The sequence below is a fragment of the Fusarium poae genome, chromosome 1 (assembly GCF_019609905.1).
Source record: "Fusarium poae strain DAOMC 252244 chromosome 1, whole genome shotgun sequence".
NCBI classification, from domain to species: Eukaryota; Fungi; Ascomycota; class Sordariomycetes; order Hypocreales; family Nectriaceae; genus Fusarium; species Fusarium poae.
The window spans coordinates 8,483,189-8,507,442 of NC_058399.1; the positions used below are offsets into that span (position 1 = coordinate 8,483,189).

General features: G+C 48.1%; 8 protein-coding genes across 8 annotated transcripts; 2 read left to right on the top strand and 6 right to left on the bottom strand.

The window, feature by feature from the left end:
* Window positions 1-1,309: 1,309 nt before the first annotated feature.
* Window positions 1,310-1,939, bottom strand: FPOAC1_002770 (uncharacterized protein; the record flags this gene model as incomplete). Its single annotated transcript, XM_044847345.1, has 1 exon — window positions 1,310-1,939. The coding sequence occupies one exon, from the start codon at window positions 1,937-1,939 to the stop codon at window positions 1,310-1,312; it is 630 nt and encodes a 209-aa protein (XP_044713261.1).
* Window positions 1,940-2,725: 786 nt separating this feature from the next.
* Window positions 2,726-5,453, bottom strand: FPOAC1_002771 (uncharacterized protein; the record flags this gene model as incomplete). Its single annotated transcript, XM_044847346.1, has 3 exons — window positions 2,726-3,676; window positions 3,730-4,943; window positions 5,000-5,453. The coding sequence occupies 3 exons, from the start codon at window positions 5,451-5,453 to the stop codon at window positions 2,726-2,728; spliced, it is 2,619 nt and encodes an 872-aa protein (XP_044713262.1).
* A 1,659-nt stretch (window positions 5,454-7,112) lies between these two features.
* FPOAC1_002772 (uncharacterized protein) lies at window positions 7,113-10,020 on the bottom strand (the record flags this gene model as incomplete). Its single annotated transcript, XM_044847347.1, has 3 exons — window positions 7,113-7,822; window positions 7,870-9,455; window positions 9,503-10,020. 3 exons carry the CDS (start codon window positions 10,018-10,020, stop codon window positions 7,113-7,115), a joined length of 2,814 nt encoding a protein of 937 aa, XP_044713263.1.
* Window positions 10,021-11,036: 1,016 nt separating this feature from the next.
* Window positions 11,037-13,973, top strand: FPOAC1_002773 (uncharacterized protein; the record flags this gene model as incomplete). The annotated part of the gene is made up of 5 exons (XM_044847348.1): window positions 11,037-11,172; window positions 11,222-11,736; window positions 11,786-12,082; window positions 12,131-12,338; window positions 12,388-13,973. 5 exons carry the CDS (start codon window positions 11,037-11,039, stop codon window positions 13,971-13,973), a joined length of 2,742 nt encoding a protein of 913 aa, XP_044713264.1.
* A 1,457-nt stretch (window positions 13,974-15,430) lies between these two features.
* Window positions 15,431-16,262, bottom strand: FPOAC1_002774 (uncharacterized protein; the record flags this gene model as incomplete). The annotated part of the gene is made up of 3 exons (XM_044847349.1): window positions 15,431-15,889; window positions 15,943-16,106; window positions 16,157-16,262. The coding sequence occupies 3 exons, from the start codon at window positions 16,260-16,262 to the stop codon at window positions 15,431-15,433; spliced, it is 729 nt and encodes a 242-aa protein (XP_044713265.1).
* A 2,400-nt stretch (window positions 16,263-18,662) lies between these two features.
* On the bottom strand, window positions 18,663-20,043 carry FPOAC1_002775 (uncharacterized protein; the record flags this gene model as incomplete). The annotated part of the gene is made up of 3 exons (XM_044847350.1): window positions 18,663-18,887; window positions 18,943-19,247; window positions 19,308-20,043. 3 exons carry the CDS (start codon window positions 20,041-20,043, stop codon window positions 18,663-18,665), a joined length of 1,266 nt encoding a protein of 421 aa, XP_044713266.1.
* A 1,734-nt stretch (window positions 20,044-21,777) lies between these two features.
* On the bottom strand, window positions 21,778-22,989 carry FPOAC1_002776 (uncharacterized protein; the record flags this gene model as incomplete). The annotated part of the gene is made up of 4 exons (XM_044847351.1): window positions 21,778-21,827; window positions 21,877-22,632; window positions 22,681-22,807; window positions 22,858-22,989. 4 exons carry the CDS (start codon window positions 22,987-22,989, stop codon window positions 21,778-21,780), a joined length of 1,065 nt encoding a protein of 354 aa, XP_044713267.1.
* A 445-nt stretch (window positions 22,990-23,434) lies between these two features.
* On the top strand, window positions 23,435-24,181 carry FPOAC1_002777 (uncharacterized protein; the record flags this gene model as incomplete). The annotated part of the gene is made up of 4 exons (XM_044847352.1): window positions 23,435-23,469; window positions 23,536-23,544; window positions 23,598-23,820; window positions 23,870-24,181. 4 exons carry the CDS (start codon window positions 23,435-23,437, stop codon window positions 24,179-24,181), a joined length of 579 nt encoding a protein of 192 aa, XP_044713268.1.
* Between the last annotated feature and the right edge of the window lie 73 nt (window positions 24,182-24,254).

A 24,254-nucleotide genomic window follows, 5' to 3' on the forward strand; every position in this document is an offset into this window, starting at 1 on the left:
ACAAAAATATGATGATTCCCAGTTTAGATGTCCCCGTGACGAACAAAGAAAATGCTATCAACTCAAACTCGACTGATCAGTGGCTGACTCCCTAGCCAACTCGGCTCGCAGACTAGACTAGGTAACTTAGTCACTTCCCCATCCCCATCCCCATCCCCGTCCCCCGGACATCCATCCTTCACAACCCCGCATCTTGGCTGGACCATTCTGTCAGTTGATCGATCCCTCTCCCATCTCCAACTTCTCCCCAGTTGTCGGTCCGGTGACCTAACCCGGACCCTGGTCTAGCGCAACTCTTGCTTTGCGGTGCCACCGAAAACTGCACCGTTCTCACTCGCTTCAACGGTTATCGGCATTAGGAAATGGAGTCATGTTGAAGTCTGGGCAGGGATAGATCAGTAGATGTTTTTCAAACAGTGACAACCCTTGGGTTGCAAGTCGGCGGTATTATGGAGCATGGTTTTGCATTTGAGCCTAGGATTGAGAAAGATCGACACTGACCGTTGAGGGGAAAAGACGAATCATAGGTTGGGAGACGTATTACTCGCAAAGCAGACACTATATTTCGACACTTGTCGGACCGTTGGGATTCTGACTTGAGACGACTGCAACCTAAAGTTGCAATTCCAACACCTCCGCAAAATGTGTTGCAACTGGGGATGCATATTGTCTGTGTCAAGATAAGCGACAACTCCAGACTTGAACATTCTAAAATATGGAGAAGACACTCATCTGTTCTGGGGCTGAGTTAAAAATATTAAAAGTAATCCTATTGCAGAATTGCAAGGATCGTCCACCTGCAAATAAGTTGACCACTAACCTTGAAGTCCTATCCAACTTTGATTCCCAATGGACTGTTATATTTCTACCTATACCAGTGACTAGAGTGTGCAGTGTATAGTACATCGCATGCTATCTGCTTCTAATCCCTGAACCCCAGTCGAGATTTCTGCTGCCACTATTATCTACGTACACTCCCGCAATATCGGTAGGTACTTCGGTCTCATTCTTAAGTTCAGCCCAGTACAATCTGAGCCCACAAACATCATCCAAGTCCTCTCAATCAGTTCTCGCGTAGTCGCTTGCTAGAACGTCTGGCACCATCAGAAAAGCCTTTGCCAGGGCGCTTGCTGCTCGAGTCTAGACTCTCCATGAGCGACTTGACAATCGAAGCAGCAGCACTTTCATGTTCATTAGCCCTTTCCCAGTAGGCCTGAGCCTGTTCTTTGCACCTGCGGGATCTGCCAAGGTGGTGATGGATCTCCTTGGTCTTCTCCCGAGCTTCGTCAAGATCTCGCTTGGAGTCTTCCTAGTCCCCCACAACATCCTTCTGTCGCTCGTAATCGCTCTCCAATTCGGAAAATCGCTTCTCTAATTCGCTTCGCAATTCGCTTTGCATAGTGGCGAGCTTGTCTTTATAGTCGTTGCTGACTACCTGATCGTCGGCGGTGGTGGGCAGGCTACAGTTACGGTCCTGGTTGGATCCGGAAGAACTACTGGTGCTCTGACCAGTTGACAAGCCTGGGTATGAATTAAGTCTTGACTGTACCACGGAGTCGTGTTGGCTGGGATCTTCTTCGTCTGTGACGTGTCCCATGATGAGTTTACGCTCTTGTTCAGCGTCAACGAGATGAGGGTAGAATGGCTGCTTGGGGTCAAGTCTTACTCCCCAGTGCTGCTCCATTTCTAAGTACATTTTCCTGGCAGCCTCGCTGTCCGGGTACATAGCTTGTATGACGAAGAAATAGGGGTAGTACCGCTGAGGTTTGTTCGGGCGGTGGGATGAATTTCCTCGAAAGTACCTGTAGGCTTGATGATTGCTAGGTCTGTCGGCAGTGCTGACCCATCTGGATGTTTTGAGGTACAGATAAAGCTCATGAACACTCTGGCGTGACATGAAGGTGTTGGCCTTTTCGTAAGACGGGAGGATCTTTTCCATCTGCGATAGAACCAGTTCGCGACTGGCCCAACCCTTTTCCCAGTGGCCGAGAAGCTTTCGGCAGTAAGAGTGTGATCGCAGTCAGGCGAACAATCAGAAGGGACGTGCTCCATGGTGGTCTATAGGAGTGTTAGTGATAGATCTTCCCAGGTTATGCCCTCGGATGTGACATGATAATACAAGTTGCTTGAGTAGATAGATATTAGACTTGCCTTTTATATGGCCCAACATGAAAAACTAAATGGGCTCTAGTTAAGGCCGCATCTGTTGTGAGTCGAACTACAGTAGATGTAGCATAAAGAGAAAGAAGGTGAAAAACAAGATCTGGGAATTCGCAACACGTAATGCACAAATATTGTGATTTATTTACCTGGCTGCCTAAGCTAAGTGAATTACAATACCTGTGACTGCCAACTGTTTGCTAGTGCTGGCTGTAGAATACTAACAAATACATGCATGACAATCTTAGACGTCGGCTAAAATAAAATATAATTAGTTCTTCAAGGCAAGTATCTATCATTTACAATAAGCAATCTCACTTTTAGTAGAGCCATGGTATCTTTCAGATAGAAGAGGTGAATAACAATATTCCACACTAACACGTCTAGAGACAGAAACGAGTATTGAATAGAACCCAAGAAATTCTATAATATTCTAATTACTTTAGATATGTATATTCTGTATGATATTATACCAAACACTTGGCCAAGTAGCAATTCAACTAATTCCCTTTCTATAACCTAGGTATGCAACGCTTTCTGATCAACTCATATATAACTGAACCGCTTACAGCCAAGTCCTACTCATACTAAGCCTCTTGTAACTACTCTGCAGTGGCTTCCCATACTCTCTCGCCGTACTCGTCGCCTCGGTAGCAACTTCCTTCTCACCCGACTCATCCTGGAAGAAGTAATGATTCGCACTAGGCGCAAATGCAACCTTCCAGGGCACGACAAGCTGCTTCTTCTCAGGGCCGCCTCCACAGCTGCCGTGGAAGTTGTTGCTGGGCGGACTGTTAATCGCCAGCGAGAACAAGTTCTGTGGTTCTGTAAAGTCGGTAACCAGACCGGATCGCATGATGAAGTAGCCGAGGCAGAAGAGATTGATGGCAAATACAAGAACCAGGATCACGTAAAAGATGTTCTGCCAGCCCTGTGTGTGGCCCGACGTGTACTCCTGCGTGATGAGCGACGCGTTGAAAGCTTGGAGGAATCCCGGCCCTTCAGTGATGTGGTTGTCAGGGAACTCTTTGGGGTCCTGGTCCCAGTAGTGGCGGAAGGGCGTGTCGATAGCGCTGATCATAATGAGCGAGCTGGAGTAGACGGCGAGGGCCTCGGCCATAGAGGGATGTGAGGCGGGCATCTTGGGTTTGTGGAGGGCGAGTTGAGTGAGAATGCGAGCGTTGGAGGCATTGTTGTTAACAGAACCACCGTTAAGGTCCATGGACAGTCGCCATTGATCGGCGAGCCACTTCCAGTCAAGAGAGGGGAGAGACCAGCCTTGATCAGCAGGGAACGATCGACGATAGGCGTTCTCATCTTGGTCATCTTCACAGTGAGCGTTCATGTGAGCACCAGCTGTACCGGAAATACTAAACTCTGTAGAGCAATTGGGAGAGACCCAGGACCGAAGCTGACAGAGGGTATAGTTCTTGCTTTTAGCATTCTTGCCGAGTGTGTAGATGGCATCACCAGCATAGACGGTCGCGTTGGCGAGAAGGTTAAAGTCGAAGGGGTACTAGATATGTCATATTAGACACCATCCTTGTTATTCAGGTCAACTGGACTTACCATTTGAAAGACAGGAGGACGACGCTCATATTTGGGTCCCCACTTGAAAATGTCATCAACGTCAGTTCGGTTGAGGTAATAGGGCTTATTCTTGCTGTCTATCGGCTGAGGTATTTCACCCGTCCAACCGTTCCATCCCGTCTTCTGGCCAGGAATAACCGTATTGTTGTTTTTGGCATTAGGCCATGTTGTGTAGACGAGAGGTGCAATCTCATCCTTGTCCACGTCGACACACAAAACATTGACGGAAGGTGAAACGACGCCAGCTCGAATCGTATACTCTCCTACACCGGCGAGGTCATCGGGCTGAAGGATGCCGTTCTTCTTGAGGGTGGCAGCACCGTAGATTCCAGGGTGAGGAAGAGCCAAGGTAACATTATTAATAATTCGTCCCGTCTCCTCGAACTGCGCAGCAACATCGCTGTGCTCCGTCTCGATCCACTCGGAGAACATGGTCGTGTTGTCGAACAGAAGTGTAGTTCCACCAGGTCTTTTCTTCGGGTCTGCAGAGATCTCGGTTCCGTTCTGGTTGATGTTTGTCCAGACTGTCATGTAGTTGAGTAGGTTTCGGTACGACTGTCCAGAAAACTGCACGTTCATGCATGACTCTGCGGCGTGAATATCCTCGGTGATGTTGAAAAGATAAGGGCAGTCTTGACGGACGTATGCGGCGTTGGCATAAGAGGCCTTGACATAACCCTCGAGTTCCTTATGTTGCCAGTTTCCAGACTTGAGCTTGGGCGAGACCATTGCGTCTGAAGCGGTAGTGTAAAACGCAGCAGCAATTGTAGCAGTGAGAGATAACATGCCGAGAAGAGTCAGTGATGATGAAGGAAGAGTCTCAAAGTGAGTAATTAGAGATCCAGGCTGAATGACCCAGTTTCGCATCGTCATCTCAGCAAGAGACATTCCGTGCGCCTTTCGGATGAAAGCTCGTCGAGTGAGAACTTGGCCGAGACACGAGACAAAAACTGTGACAAAGGACATTTCGATCGTCTTTGCTAAAAGGGCGGCGAGAGTTGTGGCGGTTGACGGTGAGAGTGAAGCGCTTGATGCGATCTGATGTCCCCATCTCGGTTGAAGGATGGCCGTTACTAGCCAGATACCACTTCCGACCGTTGAGTAGATAGAGAGAGCATAAATGGTGATAGAAAGCCAGCTTGATCTAGGCTGGTGAATATCTCGATTTGATGAGCAACCCTTGGGAGGCTCAGCTATAAGATATGAGTATGACAAAGATATACAAGAACGAAAGAAGAAGAAAACTTACCAAATTTCTTATAAAAGATCTCATCGTCAAATTCATCATCCATCTCGTCCCTTCTAGGCTCGACAATCTTTGGGAGCTTCTGTCCAGACGAGGATGAAGGCATAATCTCTCTCTCCTGAGTTGTTGAGGCCTGCTTAGCCTTTTCAGTAGTACCGATATCTGTCTGCGAGATCCCTCTGGAGTGAGGCATCGACGGGGCCCAAATCTCGGAATATGGCTCTGGGGTTCCTTGAGAGTCGGCGGTGCGCGGACTAAAAGAGCCTTGAGCAGGAGTATGACGAGAGGAGTCGCCGCCCATCAAGTTGTGAAAGGAATGCGGTGTCTCAGGCGGACTCAGTTTGTGATGTTGATTCGGATCCGGAGACTGGGACTGAGACTGAGACTGTGACGGGGCCGATCCCATTGAGATTCCCAGCCCGGAAGCGGAAGTTGAAGCTGCTCCGAGGTTGGACATTTCGTGTTGATTATATTGTTGCTGTCGTCTTTCCCCTGCTGTCTCTGACGACGACATCATGAGAGGAGAGTAATAGCCACTACTATTCCCAAATATGTTGATACCGTGACTTTTCCTCGGTGGTTGGAGACTCTCAAAGTGATCGTCAGAGTAAGTGAAAGGACTTGAAGCAAAAGGGTCGGCCATTGCGGTGGAGGGGGGGGACAAGACGTATTTTTCTTCCTTTCTTTTTTCTCAATCATATGCAGAAAATGATGCTGATGCTGGTCTGAGAAGCTTGACCCATGCTCTCTGCTCATCCAGAAGGTTGTGAGTTGCGAAGGATTCTCGCTTGAGCCTGTTGGTTGAGCAGGGATATCACTAGTAACTAAAGTCAACGTGGCGCAGGAACAGACCCAACAACAAAGAAGCCCGTACAAAGAATTACTCTAAATGTCTTGAATTTATGTCTAAAATTACAGCGGTCAAGCCTGATTCGACTCCATATTGTGGTCCTTGCTTCTTGTCACAGACACAAACACAAACATAAACATAAACACGTAACGTAAACACAACATTCTGCTTGAGATTGAGATGAAATAACAAGGACCCATTTTAGTCGGTTATTAGCTACAGCTATTTACTGCACTGTAATAAGGCTGAGTCCTCCTCGAGTGGATGTTCGTCAGTTACTAACGTGGTTAAAAGGGAGGCTGACCGCTATAAGTGAGTGGACCAGCAACGATCGATCAGCAAACAGGGCTATAATAGAAGAGGCTATTCAAAAGGAACTGACTGTACTCTGATGTTGTCAGCTTTCGAATCTACTGTGTGAAGGGTAAAAATAGTTGCTGTCTTGATTCAACAATAGCGGTCATACTGTCTGAATCATATGTCAACCTAAGCCTTGATGAGCTCGTGTAGTGGGCTTTATGTCTTCTCACATGAGTTCGCCTCATAAGCTAACTAGACAATTGAGTAAATAGTTAGGTAGTCCGCTAATTTACTGTAAGCAAGCCACTTGCAGGAACGGAACGCCACTGTTTCATCAACTCCAGTCTAGTGTATTATTATATCATGATACACTCTTCGATCAAAGAGATTATCGCAACCAATCTGATCGATTTCTCTTTAACTCTTTGAGTTCATCCTAACTAAGGCTGTGTAACGCTTCGCTTACTGCCATGTAATGCAATGCAACTGCACTTCGCCTCCCATTCCCTCAACGGGTGGATCATATCATTGCTGACAGGTTCCACCTTTGATCCTTTATACCAGGCTAGCCAGGGTACTTATTTATCATGCTGTCAGCATTTGATGCCAAGGCTTGTCCGGTCTTTGCGCAGTATCCGGTTGCATACATACTGGTTGATAGAGTTCCCTAGGCCATATGTGAAAGGATTACGAATACAGATAGACTCCATCAAACCATTTTAACACATCGGAGACTTTTGGGTGGCTGCAAGTAAGCGTGGCAATGTTGCATTTTGGGATCTCGCCCCCAGTCTTGGTCATCCTGTTAGTTTACAACTCATTTCAACAGACAATCCTGGCTGGATCTGGGGTTACCAAAGTCCCAAGGTTATAGTAACAAAATATTAAATGATTTACATGATCAACAACTCAAACTACTCATTATTAATACAGCCATACGTATACTCACCCTACATATCCCATCAATCACGATATGTACACACGCATATCACTCCCATACAATTCCCCTTTTGGAATCTGCACATCATCACCATGAAAATCATGCAACATAAGCCAACAAATCATCCGCAGAACCAGAGTGCACCACAACTCCTTGCAAGCCAAAAGATACGCTGCGTACTCTGCTGTCTGAGCATATCCCCCCTTGACGACGTTGAATTCGGAATCAGCCGTCTTCAAGTTGAAGAATCTGGCTGAGCAAGAGATCTGCACGGCTGGGAGGATTTGTTGGAAATAAGTTGACATCAAAACGTCTTCCTTGTCGCTACTATTCAAATGCGGGAGTGTCTGGCCATTCATTTGGGATAGAACCTCGTCAAAGTGAGAGCCAATAACATCCCGTACAAGCGGCGTTTGCATAGAGTTTATTAGCGTCTCGTCCAGCTCTTCGAGTACCGAATGTAGAGCATCCTGAGCCTGCCAGCTATAGTTTGTCGGGATTTCTCGCTGGAGTTGAATCTCCGTCTTTGGGGCCAAGAGGGTGTTGAGGTGAATAAACAGCTGTCCATGCGCCGTGTCTTTATCCTCATGTAAGTACTTTCGATACGAAATGAGTAGCTTTGGCAGAGAGAATCCTGTTGTGCTCCAGGCACAGTAACACGGGTTCGGTATGTATCTGAAGCAGAGGTCCTTGATGTGGAATACCTGGCCTGTCATTGCCATAAGTTCAAATGTTACTGGAAGGCATTAGCAATAATTAATATCAAGAAATAGCGTGATTTACTTGGAAAGATATGGGATGTCACAGCGCCATCTCGTAGGAAATGGTTTGACGACGTGCGATCACATCCAAAAGTAGTCAGGCTATCAGCCATATCCTTTCGGCTCCCCAAACGAACAACACGCGAAAAGATAGTCGGAAGCTGTCCAAAAGCAAGCCTCGTAACCGCTCTGTTGGGAACCGGTCTGGTCTCTTCAAAAATAGCCTTATCCAGAGTCTGGAGGTAAAACATAATACCAAGACCACTAATCTTGTGGCCTTTAACAAGGAAACCGTTCCCTTCAGCTTGGTAGATGTTGTAGGTCGGATTAAAGTCACGCCAGTATATGCCCAACATGGCAAGCATCTCTATCAGCTGGCTCATGGTGGTGGTTGCATATGGACGGTTCACTGAAGGAGGCATGTCGTCCCAGCTTTTCCTCTCACATTGCAAAGCTGCTCGCAGAGTGTGCTTGCCTGCGACGGAGCCGAGGATTGCTTGGGCACTGGCTGGTCGTGGTCTGAGACTCATGATTTGCTGTCTTGTCCAGTTCTGAGACTGATTCTCCATCTTTTGCAGACTCGATAGGAGTGTGAGCCATGTTGCACGTTCGTTCTTTACAACCCTGCCTGCCTTTGTCCTTGTGCTTGTAGGAGGTGGTTCAAGATCTGTACGTGTAGCATCCAGGCTCTTTCGTGTTCCGTCGATGAAGTGGACTTGCGCACCTTCGATGTATCCTCCAGTTGATCCCGGAGTTGATACAAAGATAAAGGGAACTTCAAACTGGATCTCTGTACGAAACTCTTTAGGCTTCCACGTTTTTGTTCGAGAGTTGCTCCATCGACCAATAACGTTCTCTCCGCAGTTGGGAGGTGGACGGAACTGCTTGAGAGAAAAGGGTGCTTCGGGGCTGGGTTCTATGGGAGACTTGACGACACTTCGCATTGTAATGGCCCTCATCAAATCTTTGGATATGCGCTGGTTTCCGGCCATTTGCGCGTAGTACTCGGGATGCTTCAGCTCGGTCCTGCTCATGATGGGAAATGCTGAGAGGATAGATGAGTTGTCGGCGAGACTGAAGCTGGTCATAACTGAACCTGCTATGGACCGATTGCGAGTAGAGTATATCGAAAATGCGTCGGTAGAGTTATACACTCGTTGATAAACATCTGACTTTTCAAGGGTTTCTTCAAACTCCCTTCGTGGTGGTGAAGAGACACCATTGCTCTCCAACTTGCTGGAAGTTTCCGCTGAAGAAGTGCGCTTCGGCACAGGTCGAGCTATCTGAGGTACAATCGCTCCCTGCGACGGAAAACTCAGAGATCTTTCATTACTTGAACGAAATGTATTCCAATCATCGTGGTCTTTGTAGGATGTGACTACAGATGAATTGTCCGTGTCGCCGTCTTCTTCCTCTTTCCAGTTAGCCAGTGTCGTTCCCACAGATGTTCTATTGGAGGGGAATAGAATTGGGTTCTCTATGATGTATGTGTTGAACATGGCTTCTATCTTCTCGACGCGCAATTGAGTCAATTCGCTGTTTCGTACGATCTTGTCGATCTTTCTAGCCAGTTTGTTTTGTGATTCGATAATGACTACGTCTGAATCACTACCTGATGTCAGCATTTATGATAGCAGACATATAAATATTCTCACCATTGCAATATGTTTAGGATAAGAGTCACAGAACCCTTGTGAGCTTGTATCTCACGTACGTACTTGACCACATCATCTTGCACCCGAAGCCACTTGACCTTACCCAGCTTTGTCCGAGCCAAAGCACGGTTGTCGTCAAACGGTTTAAGAACCTCGATTAGGCCGTCGCAGGTAGTTACTAACTCGCTGATGGTGACAGTCGCATCATGAAGACCGAGCGACGTTCCTGAAGTCTTGGCTACTGAGTTGGGGTCATCGATTATGCTCTTGAGTCGGTTAATAGCCCAGTGAAGTTCGCTGGTCTCGGCCTGTGCCCATTCAACTGTTCTGGGACAATCTTCCATGTTGGTTTTTATCTTGTCAAAGGCTTTGATGATGGCGGCTGCGACTGTTAGTAGACCAGCCACGCCACTGGCGATACTAAGAGGATCCATAGCTGGAGAAGGGGAGAAAGGTTGATGAGAGGCGTAATCCTGAGAAGAGGCATTTTCTGAGAAGAGGCATTTTCTGAGGTCCATCCTGCAAACACTTATATCATCAGCTGGAAATCAGGCTGGCAACTCCTGATTCCTATAGGATGGGTAGCGATGCAGCCTTGTTGAGCAATGATGTAGTGGTACATATTGGTTAGTACCTATGCAAGGAACTGCTAAAGTACAGAAGGATCACTAGTGTTTCGGAGCTGAATCACATTAGATGTATATGAAATGTATTCACTGAGTCTGCCTTGGTTATCTGGTGAGGCGTTTTAATGGTGGTGAATTTCCTGCATAATATGTCCAGATATGTCACCGTCTAAAATACCTAGCTACTTACCCAGTTAGCTGTAATTTGTATTATTGAAAACCTTCTGGGATAATATCATCATGTCTGGCCTCAATTTATCATCCTTTAATAAAATTAAGTATTCACTTACCATTATCGGTCCCAATACCCGTCCATGCATAATCAGCCGCAACATACCAGGATTATCCAAACTCCACCACCTCTCAACTTCCCCTCTTTCTTTCCCAGCCCTACGAGCCTAGAGCCGAGCTTACTCTAGGGCTGACGGACCGGGTCAATTGCGAGCTGCATACTACAGGGGGCGGCTGGACCTCTCAAGGGACTTTTGGGGGCCAAGCTTGTTTGCTGTTGGACCAAGGCGTTCTTGAGTAACGAGAGCGAGACCTATCCTGGTCATATTTTTCTTATTTACCGTCTTACAGCATAAGATATTCATTCACATGCAGTCTCAAGCCAAGACAGGCGAAGCGCTTCAACGGCGCCAAAGTTACATCAAGAAGGAATCCAACCATGTCTCTCCCTTGTCTATGAACTTACAAGGAGTCCTTTGATGGCTTGGCGGCTGATGAAATTGAAAGAATGGGACCATTTAAGCGCCTATATTCCTGCCGTGCATACGATAGTTGTTGCTTCATCGATTGTATAAAAGGCGCTTTGGGGTCCGTTCTTGAACTTGCTTTCTTTCCATTCTGTCTCGACAACTCATCTTGACACTCTACGTCCTGTCTTGAGTGAGTAAGTTGTGAACATGTCTTCGTCTCCTTCTCGTTCATCCTCTCCCACTAGGGCTTCCATTGAAGACTTGGGGGACCGATCAAAGGTTACACCTCAGCAGGTGATTGACAAGTTCTGGAAGCAGTTCACCACAAAAAACCCAGGAAAGGGTAAGCTAGCCTCCTTTCACAGCAAAGGGTAGTGACTCACAAACCTTAGCAACAACTGTCATTCCCTCAAACACATACACCGAATTTGCTGCCAAAAGAGGTAACCAAGTCACCACAACAAGCTGCCAGGCCTCGTACGAAGACGCAGCAGCAACATGCCGCGCCAAAGTCGAAAAGATTGTCAAGGAGTGTCGTCGCATTAACAAAAAGTACCGCGATCCTCACTTTGACATCGAGCAGGACCTCAAATGGGGTCAGAAGGACTGTCTTAGGTCTCTCTCCAACAGAGATGATTTTGTTCCTGGTGAAGACCTCACACCTGAGAGTGTCAAGCGTGTCGGTGATATTTTCGATAAGCCTCGCTTCTACATCGATGGTCCCACTGCCAACGATATCCGGCAGGGCCGTAATGGAGATTGTTGGCTCATTGCTGCTCTTTGTACCCTGAGTGAGAAGCCGGGTATGATTGAGAAGCTATGCGTTGCCCACGATCAGGATGTTGGTGTCTATGGTTTCGTATTCTACCGCGATGGCGAGTGGATCTCGGAGATTGTTGACGATTTTGTAAGCCTCATGGCCATTCCCACAGTGACGCGGCACTAACCATTCCCAGCTCTATCTGATTAAGCCCGACTATGACGAGGGTTACCTTGACCGAGTTCTCTTTGATGATATCGAGCGGGTTGACCCAGACGAGGCCTACCGCCGCATTTACCAGTCCAACAGCAGCGCCCTCTATTTTGCACAGTGCGCCCACCCTCAAGAGACTTGGCTGCCTCTCCTTGAGAAATGCTATGCCAAGGCTCATGGTGACTATTGCTCTATTGAGGGTGGCTTTGGAGGCGAGGGTCTTGAGGATCTCACTGGAGGTATCACATCTGAGCTGGCCACAACTGATATCCTCGACAAGGTTCGTAGCCCATTCATTTTCTAGGAGGGCCAACTAATATTCTCGTAGGAGTACTTTTGGAAGGAGCAGCTCCTAAAGGTCAACGATGAATTCCTGTTCGGCTGCAGCACTGGAATCTTTGGCGGCGGCTGGGGCGAGCGTAAGGGAATTGTTGAAGGCCACGCCTACTCTATCCAAAAGGCTATCGAAATCGATGGCAAACGATTGCTCAAGGTCAAGAACCCCTGGGGCAAACATGAATGGACTGGTCCATGGAGTAAGTGAAGGTTCCCTTTCAACACATGATGCCTACTAACAGATACTAGGCGATGGGTCAAAGGAATGGACTGCCGAATGGCTTCAAAAGCTCGGCCATCGTTTCGGGGACGACGGAGACTTCTGGATCTCATACGAAGACTTACTTAGAAAGTACCAGGCTTTTGAGAGAACACGTCTCTTCACCCCTGAGTGGCGAGTCACTCAGCTCTGGACATCGCTATCCGTCCCCTGGGCCCTTGACTACCACGACACGCACTTTTCTTTCACCCTTTCTAACTCGGGTCCTGTTGTGATTGCTTTATCCCAGCTCGATGATCGTTTCTTCCGAGGTCTTGAGGGCCAATACCGTTTCGAGCTTGGCTTCCGTCTTCACAAGGCTGGCCACTCAGACTATGTCGTTCGCAGTCAGACTCCCTTCCGCATGACACGATCCGTCAATGTCGAGCTGGATCTCGAAGCAGGTGACTACGAGGTCCGCGTTAAGATCAACGCCACACGCGATCACGAAATCTTGCCCATTGAGAATGTCGTCAAGAACAACGCCAAATCACGACGCGAGAAGCTCCTCCGTATTGGTCTCGCCTACGACCTGGGCCACTGCAAGGGGCGATTCGTCGAGACGCCCGAAGAAAAGATTGCTCGACAGGAGCACGAGAAGAAGATCAAGCAGAAGAAGCGGGACAGAATCAGGGCCAAGATTCTCAAGGATCGCGAGGACAACCACTATCTCGTGAAGCAAGATTTCCAGAGGAGCGAGCACAAACGACTCAAGAACAAGGAGAGGAGGAAACTCAAGGAAGCTGCTCTGAAGGCTAAGCGGGAAGCTCGCCAAGCTGAGAAGAAAGCTATCAGGGCCGAGAAGGCTGCTCAGAGGGCACTGAGGCGTGAGGCTAAGGCCAAGGCCAAGGCAGCAGCAAAGGCAGAGGCGGAAGCAAAGGAGAAGGCTGAAGAAGAGGCCAAGGAGAAAGCAGAGGCCGAGAAAAGGGTTGAAGGGGTAGCTGAAAATCCCGAGACCGATGCTCCCAAGCCAGAAGAGCCTATGACTCCTGAGTCTGACAACTCAGATGAGAAGGAGGTCGCTGAGGAGAATCCTACCGAAGACACCCCTGCTGAACAAGCCACCGAAGAAGCCAAAGAATCCAAATCCGATTCTGATTCTGATTCTGAGTCGTCATCTTCGTCTGATGAAGACACCGAAGAAGAGGTCGAGACTGACGTTGAAAGTGTCGGGACCCTTCTTGACCTAGCTGACCGAGAGATTTGGATCCACGTCGATAATTTCACTGGTGAAGTCCCAGCGTCAGACTCAGACTCGTCCTCCGACTCCGAATCCGAAGCCGGTGACGACGCCGAAAAGGACCCATGGAACGCTGTCGTTGTCGTCGGCATTCGCATCTTCCACAAAAGCCTGGGCGAGGGTGAAGAGGACGGCGATCTCAACCTCAAAGTGATCCGACCCATTCGGTTTGGCAAGAATGACGAGGAAGTCGATGTCGAAAAGAAGTGTAGTACCAAGGTCTTGGACGTGGACGATAGTGCTAAGGACGCTACGCTCGTGGGAGACACCCAGGAGAAGATCCGGTTCATCAAGGGGGATAGTGCGAGGAGAAGAACTGTTACGTCCATGTTCTGATGTGGGTGAATTACGATGTGATTTTAGCGATGGATTCAACTGTCTCTTGTTATGATAGCATATGAAGAACTCTACCCAGCCTTTTGCTGAAAATTCCTTGTTGTACTGTTACCCTTGATAAACTATTCCTGCTCGCAGGATATTCAAATTGTGAAACCCAAACGCCAGAGCGTGCAAGCCACTGTCCCATATGTCCACCGGTACTGGACAAAGCCATGATACAAAAAAACGCCAATTGTCGTACTCATACTCATACTCATACTCATACTCATACAGATCTCATACATCAACACATCTCGCTTCTCTGGTGCCACTTCGCTTCATTTGGGGGGTTATGGGTGCGTATCAAATCATTTACAACTCTTCTCACTGCATCTGCGCGTCTGTCACTAACCACCACTGCAGCCTCACTCCTCATCCATCAGACCCACGTCAAAGAACAACTACATTCAACACAAGCCGTTGTGGAGTAGTCTGTTATTCTCTCCTCACAACTTGTGTTATCTGCTTGTATCTGTCTGCCGTTCTGTAGGACGCCATCCTCCGCATCAAACAGGTTTCTTCTTGCATAATAACAAGTCACCTGTCGTCCACAAGAAACAGCATCTTATCCCCTCTGATCGTCGATCAATCTGGCCTTCAGCCCACCACTCTCACGCACGCATCCACTGGTCTTTTGTGTTCCCAGGCGGCAACACAAGCTCTCCCGAGGCTTGATCTCACCCGCAAGTATGCGGGGACTTCTTCACTGATCAAAGCCTGAGTCTCTGCGCTTTTTTTTTCCCAAGCTCAACAACCCAACACATCGCCTCGCGGGGTATATCCTTCGCAGTGTGCCGTAGAATTTTCGAAAGTCGTTAAGAGCTACGTGACAGCGTCTGTCGTTCAAATCGTAGTAGTAGTCCTTGGGTGAATGATCCAAAGTTGTGTCTGGGGAAAGGTGCCAGATACGGAGAAACCGTCTAGTGACCCCCTAGTAACCAAGGATCCATGCAAACAAGTCTAGGTGAATGTTGGAAAAAGGAAATTCGTTGGTAGATGTCTTTTTCTGTCAAGGGCCGGTGCTTCCCATACGAACAGCTGTGCATGGTCGTGGCAGTGCTGCTTTAATCATGCATGTTCCCATAAAGTCCGGCTGTTGTCCAGGTAAAAGATAAGAAAGAGGTTCAAAGATGAATTTAGACGGACCGAAGATGTCGTGCAAAGCCGAGGCCAGTCAAACGACGCTGGCAATTGCATGCTTCGGATCAAAATAAACAAGAACCGGAACAAAGAAACAATACGAGGTAAGGATGATGAGTATGTTTGCGTGTCGGCATCAAAAAAAGAAGAACGATTAAGAAACAAAGTTGGAGGCCATCCCAGACCAAAGCCTCAGAAACCATCAGTTCCGAGGGGCCGCTGTTGGGTCGTCTGCAACCAAGGCATATCCCCAACAGCCATCTTCATTGTGTTGTCTAAGCCACGGGAGCAATAGAAGCAACCGGGGGAGCAGGAACGCTGCCGATGTCGACCTCAGCAGGAATCTCGCCAACGTTGCCAACGTTGCCAACAGGGCCAACGGCACCAACGGCACCAACGGCACCAACGCCAGGGGCGTTCTTCTGGGGGCAGTCACGAGAGATGTGGCCGGCTTCACCGCACTGGTAGCAGGTCTTTCCAGCGGTGTTGAGAGGGCCACCGTTGGGAGCGGTGCAGTCTCGGGAGATGTGGCCGAGCTTGCCACAGGCGTAGCACTTCATAGCCTGAGCCTGGCAATCACGGGCAAAGTGGTTGGGGCCACCGCACTTGTAGCAAGTGGCAGGGCGAGGGCCACCAGCGAAGCCGCCTCGGCCGTAGCCACCAGGGAAACCACCACGTCCCATAGGAGCACCGCGACCCATGGGGCCAGGACCGACAGGGTTGGGGCAAGCGCGCTAACATGCGAATTTAGTTATATATCAGAGTAGCGAGCAGAACTTGCACATACAGCAAGGTGACCGGGCTGGCCACAGTTGTAGCATCGACCGCTGGTACCGGTGCCGCTGAGGCGGAGAGTAGGGCAGTCAGCCTGGACATGGCCGAGACCCTGGCAGTGATAGCACTGCTTGGCCTCGGTGGTTCGGGGAAGAGGACATCCGTTGGACTCGTGGCCTTGTGAAAGTTAGATGCTGATGACTTTCTTAACTTGAAGTTGAACGTACCGGGCTGCTTGCAGTTGTAGCAGAGACGCTCAGCAGAAGAGCAAACCTCAGCATAGTGGCCAACATTGCCACACTTGTAACAAGCACGTCGAGAGAGAGAAGACATTGTGAAGGTAGGGTCTAAGTAAGCCTAGTTAGTAACAAAGCTTGCCTCGGTAGAACATTGCATGTGATTTGACGCTGCCATTGCTGTTGCCGTCCTTCTGGATTGAAATCGATCGCGCTGTTTGGCGCAAACCCCCAACAGACCCGTGGTATAATATATAAACCTTTGAGCTTATGGGAGGACAACCTATATCGGTTGATCATGCATGGTTCATCCATGTCAGATTGATAGAACAATGCCCCGGAACTGTCGGAGAGGGATCTCAAATTTCGATAGATAACGACCGGACGCCAATATCCCAAGAGGAATTGCTCTAATTGGATCATATATTCGGTCGTCGGAGAAAGTAAATCGTGTATATGTTATGCCCACGGTTGTGGACAATCATCATATCCGGGCGCTGATATTTCCGGATCGCAAAACCCCGCACTTGAGCTCTTGCCCCTCGGCATCACCGAGGCCAAAGCACTCGTAGAGATGGCGATATCCAGTATTTCTGTTCAGACTGAGCCGTTATGAACCGGAGGTTGCGCCGGGATGTCGGGTCGTACACGGAAGCCAAATACGGAAACCAGTTGGAAACGTTTTGAAGCTAGATTGAAGTATCAATGCGGGATTTGTTGGATCGGCGACAATGATAGCGACAACCAAAACATAGAGCGCAACAGCAAGTCGATCGATAACAATGCCATTTTCGAAATATTCGAGTGCGAGGGGTTCAAAGTCGAGACTAATAATTCCAGGCGTTGTTGTCGGTTGCGCAATGAAATGGAGGGGCAGCACAGAGCAGCACAGCACAGCACAAATCGCAATGCAAGCAATTAAAAAGCATCAACAAACGTACGTACCTTTGTGGCTCGGGAGGGGGAGCTTGATGGGTAGGTAGGACACAAAAGTAAAAAATACTGCCTAATAGGTGTATTTATAATAAGATGCAGACAAAAAAAACACTTTCAACACCAAGGAATTATTCAGAGTTGTTTGGTCTTTGTTCCAAAGATGGGACTGGAAGTGATTTTTTTGTAATTAAAAAATTTTCACAATGAGGGGAGCACACGCAGAAGGAGCGAATGACACACTACCTGCCTTTTCTTTTCCATACGACTGGGCAACACGACACAACACGACACAAGTGGGAGGAACTAGGGAGCCCAAGGGAACCTACCTCCAGGCTCTAACTACAGCACTAACTTACCACCAACGACAGAGTGGAATGGTTGGATTGTGGATTGGATTGTGGGGAGGGGTGGCCCAATTCGATACAGTAGCGTACTCTCCAAAGTAAAGTAAAACCTCCGAACTGATGAGGGCAGGAGGGGGAGGGGAAATAGTATGGGTCAAATTGCCTCGGCGGACGAATACACTTGAATGTTGTCATGATGATCTTTGGATAGATGGTGGGCTTTATAAGTGATTAATGGCTATTAAAGGCAGTTATATAAATCAAATGTGAAAAGCTTGAGAACTGAACATTACTCTTTCACTTCATCTTGACTCAGTTCATATATCATTAAATTCCTTCTTACTCCTATTCTTTCCCATCTTCAGTCACGCGTTTTCAAATGCAATGACACTAGAGCAGATCATGGTGGTTCCGTTAACCTAGATAGTCAAATCAATAGTTGTCCAATGTCATTCTTCTCCTCACATCTGCGATAACGAGTGATCATTATTAGGAGGAAGCTTGGTCCAGTAAACTTTTAACTAGGTACGAAAGAAGGTTTCCCGTTGGACCATTCCTGCCAAACGGCATGTTCGATTAAAGTATGATGCACGTGATGAACGTAACATGTGTTGACTGACCCTACAGTAGAGGGACTCAACGCCTTCAATTTAGATTCTCAACCAGTTGGTGTCTACATACTATCCAAACACCGTTCAATTCTTTATAATTTGAGCAGTCGAATTTCCCAACCGCAATTGTAAGCGGCAGGGGGCAGAAGTGAGTGATATAAGACCCTGTCAAATTTGACGCTGGAGATGGTTTTTCCGAGAGTTACCAAAAACAAATAATTTATTTTGAGGTCTTGGCTCTGCCTTACTTGGGAAAGCGAAATATGTTGGTCCTAACCATGGTCAAACATTCACCTGTTGAGTATCATTGCTACTGGGGCCATCACCAAGTGCTATGCTTAGATGGAAACAAGTCCGTGATATTGCTTTTTGCTACCTGCATATCTCAACGTTGTAAGATTCCCCGAAAACTCCCAACTTGTGTCTCAGAACAGCAATAATACTACCTATGTAAATGACGCTAATATGTAGTTACAATGCCGTGAATACTCGTATACGCTCAAATTAACAATGCCCTTCATCAGGCTCTGGGGTGTTCAAATGCTTTTTGCTCCGTGTAGCTAATAGTGTATGGGTATGAATCCTGAGACGCTCTCAACCATCTCCTCACTCGGTCGGCACCCGGCTCACTCTGCCCATCTCTGACGGGTGAGTGGGAAGAGGGACGTCAGTGGTCGGCGCTGTAGATCGAGGTTGTGCCTCAACTACATACGATATGCCATCCTCGGACGCATATGAAGGTGGTCGGGGACCAGATCGTGTATTGGGTCTCAGCTGTGAAATATCCACATTCTCGTTACGTTGCCAGAACAAACGATTTGGATCAACTCGCTGCAAACTATTAGGTTGTGATCGCAGATCGTTACTTGGGACTTTCAGAGCTTACCACTGTTTCGCGCCAGCGGCCGTAAGCAGGAGGCATTACTTTTGCCGCTTCACTATCCCCGCCAACGGCCTCTTCATCTTGTGCAAGAACAACGGGGATAGGAACTGGAGGTACTGCATATCGTGGGCCACGGTATCGGGGAGGTCGGTTGGCCCGCAGAGCAGCCTCTCGGTTGCCTTTAATTATCAGGAGGCAGAGCCTTATAAGTCCGTGGAAGAAGAAAGCTGCTGCAAATAGGATGACGAGGATGAGCATGATATTCATCTCGCGCGTATTAACCTTGCTGGCCATTGACAGGCAGAGGTCTATGCCGTTCTGTTAGTGTCGCATTCGGATATCAGTCTCACAATCGGGCTGTGACTTACAGACAGTAACGAGTATAATCAAGAACAAACCCGAGGTCATACACCTCAAGATCTGCGCTCGCATACGTCTTGATCGCACCCATGGTATACAACCCAAAAAGTATTTTGGGTGTTGCTCACGACTTCTACGCGATCTATGACCATCACGCCCTCCCTCACGGTGATCCCTCCTCCTTCTTTGCCTGTCAATAGGTCCACCAAGAAGTTCAGAGAGATGCGCTTCTAAAGGAGAAGTCGGAGAGCTTTGTTGACGACGCTGGCGTCGAGATTGTTGCGATTCTGAAGAGGGTGTAGCGACAGGTTCCGGTCTCGTAAGTGACAAAGGCTCAGCGATGGGTAGTAATGGTGAGGGAGAGGCTGTCGCATTACGAATATCGTCAGTCTGCGATGGGTTACTGTTACGATCCCATATTCGCAAAAAGCTTGGTACCGCAAATCGTCGACCAGCGTTGGGTCGGTTCGAATTGGAGTCTTGGGATTTGACGCTTTCGATTTCGGGTAGCTGAGGTTGTCCAGTCATTGAAGCAGGTTCTCCACGGCCCAGTAACCTTGACAAAGGTGCAATTCTTGGACGAGGCTCTGGCATGATGGGCTGTCCCTGTCCAGCTTCGATATCGACATTGGCGTTGGCATCGGCATTGGCAATGCCTTGATTCGAATTTCCATCTCGCTCCATGCGTGATCGTTGTATAAGATCAGCACGAAGCCTCTCCATGTCGGTGCGATCCAAAGTCATCTTTTTCTCAGCGGGGACCAAGGCAAGTATATACGGTGCGATGGGTACCGTTAAGTACGACTCAGGTAAAGCGACTAAGATGGCGCTATCGTGGATTTTCGACAAGGTAGCGAGAGTGTACAAACATACGATTTACACGATTGTTATGATGAAGCCGAGTTTTGTTGTACCATCACGGGCATTATTAGTCGAGAGAAACAACAAACACGCAGAAGAAAAGAGAGCAGAACTAAAAAAAAGAAAGGTTCAAGAAGCCTGTCTTGAACGTAAAATTGCGACTGCACGCACACAACAAGGGACGACGAAGACGGACGAGAAGAAACGATGAGTGACAAGAAAACCAATAAAAAAGAGGAGACAAGAGTCGATAAATCACAGCCAAACCCAGCCCGTTCAGCTTCGCTATGATCTAGTTATCTAGCTAGTGGGTTCTCGAATGGGCAGATGCCCCGGTTAGACGTTTGTTATTCACACACACACAAGGATCCCTTTTCTTAACCCCCTTGATTGATACATCCGGCCCATGTCATGACAACCTAGCTCGGCTTCTAGCTCTGGTCTAGATAGGTCACTTGCAGTAGAAAACGGGTCCACCGAAAGGGACAAACCGTGTGTCAGGGATCTCACGATCCTCGTGTTCAAGGGTGTTGGCTGTAAGGTTACCAACACACACTTGGATAGACGTAAACAGCATTCTCCCTAGGGATTGATTGATAGTAAAAATCACCAACCAATTACTAGTAAAATGCGTCTGTGTCGCTGTTTGCGGAAGAAGCATTCGTTCAATTGGTCTTAAGCGCATCTGCTAAGAAATTATTGCGCAACACAGACGGCTGATCAAGCTGAATGGATTGGCCGTTCCTTGCGGTAAAAACGTGGGTTGTGGAGATCTACAAATTACCTGCCTAGTCCGAGCACCTATCCAGGGGTAAAACATAAACCAGACCAACTGCAGCAAAGAACTAGCCTTGATGCGGCTGTCTTTCTGACTCCTGTCACTGTTGACAAAGCTTGGCCGTCTCGGGTTGGCTTGAAAGCTCATCACGATCAACCAGGTCTGATGCAGGGAGAACAGAATATGAAACCTTTAAATTCTGGCTATTCAATTGTGTGGATGAAATCATGGTAATTATTGAGCAGCTAACGAGGTATAGGGTTGCAGTGAGCATTTGACAAGGGCCTATCTTCAACTCTGATTGGCAGGCATCGTGGCAATCAAGCTTAATCGTGTTTGAGTGTGGTTTGTTCTTCAAGGGCATGCCAGAGCTCCGTCTGCTAGTAGTATTCATCGACTATATGCAGTTGTTGTTGTTGTTGTTGTGAGGGATTGCTACGAAACATCTAATGCATGCCCTAGCTCGTGTCTCATATTTGATGCAAGCCAGAACGCCTCTTTCACCCTCCCCATGTTTGTGTTGATACTATTGTTAAAAATTGCACAGTAAATGCATGCAGCAATCCGCTTTTCTAAGCCGTCACCGCCAACGACTCCTTCAGTTTAAATATTATTGCTCCCTGCAATAATAGTTGGAGTTGCACAGCACTCCTCCCTGGCCATTTTTCAACCTTGGTTAGATCAAACGCTGTCCTGGTCACTTCCTTGAGTTGCAATTATGAAGCGTCAAGGGCGTAAATCCTCACCAACTGTCTTGGTAAACGGTCGCGTGCATCTCCCAGATTGCCATCACCAGGGAGCTATAGTAAATTAGAATATCGGGTCGTTGCTGACACCGCTCATTTCAGCTCGCCGAGAAGCATTTTGCGGTCTGATGATGCCGAAAGCACTGTATCTCGTTAGTTTACCGACTCGAAATGGGATTGCAAAAGACTTACGAATGGGCTCCTTTCCTGGCGAGAACTCAGCGCAGTTGACCGTACCCTTGTGGCCAGGAAGCTTGTAGGCGAGCTTGCCTGTTTCGCTTGACCATACCATGACTGTTCCGTCACCTGATGCTGCTGCAATTCTCTTGCCCTCTGAATCCCAGCTTGCTCCCAGAAGGTTCTTCTCAATTCCCATGTTCGCGCCGTCAAAGGTTCGGATGTGTCGCTCTGTAGGTGCAAAGGGTCGGATATCCCATGTTCGTACGGTAGAGTCCATGGCATATGAAACAAGCGATTGAGAGTCTGGCGAAACTCTCAACGAAGTGATGGTATCTGAATGGCCCAGCATCGAGTAAACAACCGACTTCTTTCGCAAATCCCACACTCGGATATCGTTGTCGATACCGCCTGCGTATATCTCGTTGCCAGCTTCTGACACAGCAACTGCGGTGACGGGAAACTCGGTCTGAATGTAGTCGACGGCGTTCTTTGATCGAGGGTCCCAGATTCCGATGGTCGAGTCGTCGCTGCCACTGACCAATATCTCCTCTCCTCGTCTGCTGATGCCCAATGTGTTGATGACCTCCTCGTGCCCAACATATCTACGGATTCGGGTACCTGACGTCAAATCCCAACTCGCGAGGTGCATATCAGCGGATGCACTGTATAGAATTTCTGAGTCGCGGGACCATTGCAAGTCCAAAATAGCACCTTTGTGGCCGTTCAATAAACCGTAGTTTTCGCAATCACCGTATGTTCTCCAGAGCACTACCAACGTCAGTCATCGCTGTGCGTAGCTTGTACTTCTTTGCTTACTAATAGATCTATCCATTCCTCCAGATGCAATCAGGTTGCCTGTAGGATCGAATTTGGCTGCAAAGATCTCGCCCGAGTGTCCTGATAGTTCCATAACAGGAGCTTGAAGCCCGCTTGTTCTCGGTGCCTTTGCAAGTCAGTCCGCTTTCTCAGCACAAAGACCATTCGTAAACATACAGATTGCACCAACGCATTGCTTGACGCGTTCAAACGCGCAACTGCGCCTGTGGAAGAGTTGACATTCTGTCGCTTCACGAGCGACTGAGAAGAGCTGGGATCATCGTCGGCGGGACGCTTTTCGGCGGACATTGTGAAGTTTGAAGATGATTAAAAGAAAGATCGAACCAATGCGACTCTATATGTGTAAATGCGCCTGCTTTGCGTCGTTTGCCGGAGCTATTAATTGAGCTTGGAGCTTGCTGCGGCTTCACTTTGACGATGGTGATGGTGGTGGACTTGATGCAAATCAAGCTCCCAAATAATTAGTGGCCGGGCCGGAATTGTTCCTGGCGTCGGCGTTCCAACACTCCGTCTACCGACTGCCCAGGGCGATGTTGGCGCCATTGCTTCACCTCCCTGGTTACGGTTAGCTACCAACTATACATTGCAGCTCTGAAAGCGCATTGCAATTTTGTGCTATCAGCTTTCTTACAATCTCTGCATATCATATCAATACTATCAGCTCAGTTCAAGGCCCTATCGTCGTCCCAAGTTTGCTGCTTGTCCCACGTTCATTCCCCTCACAACCGCAACGATGGCATCTAACAAAGCAACTCGGTTGGGTGAGGAGTACGTTCACCACGATACCTATCTATCTTAGTCGCAAACATATTAAAAATACTAACTTGAATTCAGGATCTGGAAGTAGGCAGCAGTTGCACAATCTCAGTCGAATGTTCCTCTAACCAGAATAACAGAACCCGAATCGATAAGGTCAACGCAGAGCTCGTCACCTTGACGTACGGAACCATCGTCGCACAGCTCTGCAAAGATTACGAAAGCGATTATGCGGAGGTGAACAAGCAGCTCGATAAGATGGGCTACAACATCGGACTGCGATTGATCGAAGACTACCTTGCTAAGTCCAACACCATGAAGCGATGCGCCAACTTCCGCGAGACAGCCGAGATGATTTCCCGTGTACGGACAAATATCATATAGCACTCGACATCGACTGACAAAAGAACAGGTTGGATTCAAGATCTTCCTCAACATCACTCCTCAAGTCCTGAATTGGACAAGTGAAAATGACCAGTTCTCGCTGGTGTTTGAAGAGAACCCTCTGGCCGACTTTGTCGAGCTTCCCGACGATGGGCGAGCGCAAGATCAGCTCTGGTACTCCAACATTCTATGTGGAGTGCTACGAGGTGCACTGGAGATGGTGCAGATGCAGGTTGAGGCTCACTTTGTCAGTGATGTCTTGCGAGGCAACGAAAGTACAGAGATGAGGGTTTCGCTAATTCGATACCTTGACGACGAATTGCCACCTGAGGATGACTGAGAAGTTAAAAGGGGCACTTAGTTATGAAGGTGATGACGATTTGGCATTCTGCCAATAGAGCAATAGATGGCCA